Source organism: Penaeus japonicus, unplaced genomic scaffold (assembly GCF_977035675.1).
Source record: "Penaeus japonicus unplaced genomic scaffold, GWHDUDI00000001_assembly GWHDUDI00000001, whole genome shotgun sequence".
Taxonomy (NCBI): Eukaryota; Metazoa; Arthropoda; class Malacostraca; order Decapoda; family Penaeidae; genus Penaeus; species Penaeus japonicus.
Genome location: NW_028234403.1, coordinates 30,137,436 through 30,142,435, shown reverse-complemented (window position 1 = coordinate 30,142,435; position 5,000 = coordinate 30,137,436). Strand labels below are relative to the sequence as shown.

General features: G+C 31.3%; 1 protein-coding gene across 1 annotated transcript in view; it reads left to right on the top strand.

Annotated features, from left to right (window-relative positions):
• Positions 1-2,525, top strand: part of mEFTs (elongation factor Ts, mitochondrial) — a 4,341-nt gene extending 1,816 nt beyond the window's left edge. Inside the window, exons 2-5 of the mRNA XM_043020177.2 lie at positions 817-966; positions 1,105-1,350; positions 1,516-1,792; positions 1,964-2,525. Coding sequence (XP_042876111.1) covers positions 817-966; positions 1,105-1,350; positions 1,516-1,792; positions 1,964-2,157 — 867 coding nt within the window. The 3' untranslated portion in view covers positions 2,158-2,525. The remainder of the gene's footprint in view (positions 1-816; positions 967-1,104; positions 1,351-1,515; positions 1,793-1,963) is intronic.
• The last annotated feature ends 2,475 nt before the right edge of the window (positions 2,526-5,000 follow it).

Below are 5,000 nucleotides of genomic sequence, written 5' to 3'. Positions count from 1 at the left end.
ATACATAATAGGCTTGTGCATCCATTCATTTTTAGTGAAACTCAGTTGCCAAAACTTGGCTTTACATGTAAACTCATTTGTATATGAAACAAAAGTAAACACAGTAAGTGCTCATACAGATTGAAAAGACAAAGCCGCAGTAAGAATATGATTCAAGTTGTAACATTTCAAAGTCCTTCTGACTTCATCTTCACCCAAACAAAACCAAAACATTATGTTCTTATTGTGACTGTGTCTTTTTAATATTCATATATATATATAACAGCAGGATTGACCCTTAGAGAGAAAGGGAAATTATTTGATTGTCTTTGAATATAACCAGTTTTTTTTTATTATTGTCTGTTATACTATTAAAAACAAAAACAAAAAAGAAAGTCAGTGAGACAATCAACTCATTCCTCTGTTCTAATTTACTGGGAGGCAATTGCAAAACTCAGAATGGTCTGTTACATATACCATCTCTTTCTTCTGACCACCAAATCTATCATTACCAGTTTACCATACATGAGAAACTCCTGTATGCACAGTAAATATAATTTATGTGATATAAACTTAGATAATGAAATTGATTCAAATTGTTCAAAAGAATAAAATAAATTGTGTTACAGATGGAGGGAAGAGATAAGAAATGCTTGAATAATATTTTGTATTCAGTTAGATATTTAAGAATTAACAGAAAAAAAAAATGCTTCAAATGTATAATACACTTGGAATATACTTATGAACATATTTCATTTAATTACAAGTATATTACCAGTAGATCTACTTTTAAAAAAGCAAGTAGATATAATCATATATGAACATTTACTCCAACAGAGCCAGATGAGGAGTATACGACTTTTTCATGTGTGCCGAACATTAGCAGCTGTTGACAAGGGCAGCTTAGCTAAGCTTAGAAAGAAGACTGGATTTTCCATGTCCAATTGCAAGAAGGCATTGGAGATAAATGAAAATGATCTTGCAAAGGTAATTACAATCAATTTTGAGCATCAACTGAATTGCACAATTTATTTCTGAGAGTTATTTGTAGCTTGTATTAACAGTGGTGTTATATTTTATTTTTTATTTTTTTTGTTTTCAATGATTTGGTACATTTTTTTGTAGGCTGAAACATGGCTCCAGGCAGAAGCCCAGGCACAGGGTTGGGCAAAAGCAACAAAACTGGCTGGTCGCACAACAGCACAGGGTCTCATTGGAATTCACATAGAGGACAACATTGGAGCCATGGTGGAAGTTAACTGTGAAACAGACTTTGTGGCAAGGAATGAAAAGTTCAAGTCTCTAGTGTCCCAAGCAGCAAAGGAATGTGCATCAGGTGCAACTCCTCTCTTAGAACATGGTCTGAAGAAGGTAAAATTTTCTTGTATGTTTTATTTGGATTTAGAGAACTGGGGGGGAGGGGCAGTCAAATAACTCAATATGAAAATGCAGAACTGCAAATAAAGAAGACATGAAAAAGACACATAAAGACAATTTTGTCAGCTTATCAGACCAGTGTATTATACCATTTTTCAGGAATTAATGTCCCAGGAGCAGATGAAAGATGTTCCTACGAGTGAAGGGAAAAAACTTGGGGATCTTGTTGCTCTGGCCATTGGAAGTGTTGGTGAAAATATGAGCTTAGCACGGGGAACTCGGCTGGTGGGTGGACCTGGGGTGCAACTCATAGGATATAGCCATCCTAGTACACCAGGTGATGATGTACTCGTAGGAAAATTTGGAGCAATCTTGGCACTCCGGTCATCTGGAGAGTTGACTGAGGCTGCGCGGCAACTGTGTGTTCACATTGTTGGTATGTATTTGTTCATTCATATGTTAGATGAGTTTTTATTTAAGTATAGATTCTGAGTGAAAAAGGTATTCATTTTATCACCTGAATTGAATCCAGTATTACCTTGCAAAATATTTAAAGTTTCATGATATTTTTCTAATGCATTTTTGTGTTCATTTTGATTCTATCCAGGTATGAATCCAAAGGAAGTAGGGAATCTCTCAGACCCAAAAGCTCCCAATCCTGATGATGAAACATTGTTAATACACCAAGAGTTCCTGAGTGATCCTTCCAAAACTGTTGCAGAAGTGATCCAAGAGGAAGACTTGGAAATTGTTGACTTTGTGCGTTTTGAGTGTGGGGAACAGAAGAAAGCAGAAGAATGAACGTTTGGTTAACTAGGGTATACTTTTTAATGTGAGGTAATATCAGAATACCAGATATGTTATTTGTATAGTTTTATTATGATTAATACAGTCTTTAAAAAATATGACATATAAGTTTGAATATCAACATTGTTACACATCAACTTTAATATTTTTTATATTATCAAATGCAACATGTTAATTTCCAAAAATGTTTGTTGACTTTTTATCATGCAAAAAGATTGTTTTTTTTTTTAATATAAATTTAACATGATATAGTAAAATGTGTGTATTGTACAGTGTATAAGAGACTTGTAGAAACTATGTATATATGACAGTTATTATTCAAGGAGAAGACAATTATGATGATATTAAAAGGGAAATGGAAATTTTTACTTTTTATTAGCACTCAGAAATATTTCACTCATGTCTTAAATTTCAATGCTGTTTCTGCAAAAAAAAGAAAATAGTGCAGAATCAATACACTAGAACAAAAAAAAACTCAATTATAATGTAGAATGAATATATTTTAGAAGATTGCAGAAAATATAAGCAAATGCAGGGAATGAGAGAAGCCAATGCCAAAAGTGGTGGAATGACTATGTAGCCTAGCCAGTGTGCTGTGAAGTGTGTAAGATCTTAGATAGATTATGAAGTAATCTCAGCTTTATACAAGCCTGATAATTTTATTTGTCATGAGGCTTCTCATATCTTGAGGCCAAGTTTTGGAGAAAGTACATACAGAATATACATAAACTTTTGATTTGAAGAAATATAATTTATTTGGCCATGGACAAAATATGAGATGACATAAAACTCCTGAGAAACAAAACAATAAATATTTCTTTCCCTTAGAAATGTAAAAGATATTTATCAATAACTTTCATGATATGCATCATAAGTATATATAGATAAAAATAAGCATTGTCTGCAATGTACTAAATATGAATAATTGCTTATTTTCGTCTGAGTTTGTTATAACAAGGAAAATAACATAACGTGAAACTCATATGAAACAAAACTATAAATACATTTTCCCCTTAGAAATGTAGAAATATTTATGATGTACATCATTAGCATATATAAGTAAAATATGAACATAGGTTGACTTACCAAGGGTTTTTACTACTAGAATGTCTAAAGATTTGTAAACCAGTAGGGAGTACTTTTGCGGCACTGACTTATCCTTTCAATTGGGGGTTAAAAGGAGCGGTTTCCCTGGTAACCATCATACCCTCCACATCGCTCGAGTTCGTTTGTTCGATTATTCGATGTATTTGTATGTGTTGTAGCAGTCACTTATATAAGATACAGGTAAACCTTCCAACATTAAAAATTAAGTTAATAATTCAAATAACTTAAGGAGTACTTGTTCTTAACAGCCCCTCGGCTACGCCACTTAATATGCGATATGAATTTTTAGACCCCTTTCTTCATTATGTATTATCAGTACCGCTAACTATTCATATACTCTCATTTTTATAGACTGCGTATCACACTTTTGAACGTCTAATGTCAAAAGTAAACAATATATTCATTTACTCAAGAACTAAACCAATTTGTATATTAAGAAAGAATATTTTACAAATAAGACAATAATAGACCATTAAAAGAAATGTAAATAACCGAAGGCATTTTGTGGCTGGAGTTACCTATATGAAAACCTCAGGAAACAAATTGATAAGTGTGTTTATAATTTTATCAGCTAACGAGAAGAAAAATATCATTTACCAAGTGACCGTAAATACTGTACCCACATCCCTGGCAATGTGGAATACACTTCTTCGATGTTTAACGGCATAGCCATAAACCCCGCAAAAAACTCAAACCTAAGTAACTGCCAATACACTCGTTCACAAAAGCGTATGGCAAGCTGCCATCAGTGCCGATGTTACCGACCGATTGTGGAATTTCGGGACTAGATACTCAATTGATTTCCATTTCCATGCTCAGTACGTAATTTCCGGCATCGCAGATTAATTAACCAGAATACCTATAAATGCAGATGACCGAAAATACACCCAGACTGCAAATAAATGTCTTATCATCACGTATTATTTTCTTAGAAGCAAATTATGTTCTGTTCATCCAACATTTCTAGAACTGCCTTAGAAACTTACTCGTTTTTATTTTATATGGAGCATCGAGAAGGGTTAGCCAAATATTTTTAGACGCGACCCTGAATACATTTTTTTCTGGCGACCCCCAGGGCGGAAGCATGTCTTTCTGAGTTTCTTCATATTAGTTTTATCCAATATTTTTTATTCTTATTATTGTAAGTAATGTTATTATCATTACCGTCATGTTTGTATATATGTATGTATATGGCTATGTATATATACATATAGATAAAAATATACATGTGTATATATATATTTATATATATATATATATATATATATATATATATATATATATATATATATATATAATACACACACACACACATGAACACACACACACACACACATACACACACACACACACACACACACACACACATATATATATATATAGATATAGATATATATATATATATATATATATATATATATATATATATATATATATACATGTATATATTATAGATACATATATATATATATATATATATATATATATATATATATATATACATGTATATATTAAAGATACATATATATATATAAATATATATGTATATGTGTATATATATATATATATATATATATATATATATATATATATATATATATATATATATATATATATGTGTGTGTGTGTGTGTGTGTGTGTGTGTGTGTATGTATGTATGTATATGTATTTATTATAATATTCTTATAAGCTATCGATAGTCAGTACCTTTTTTTTAATAGCAGTACAAA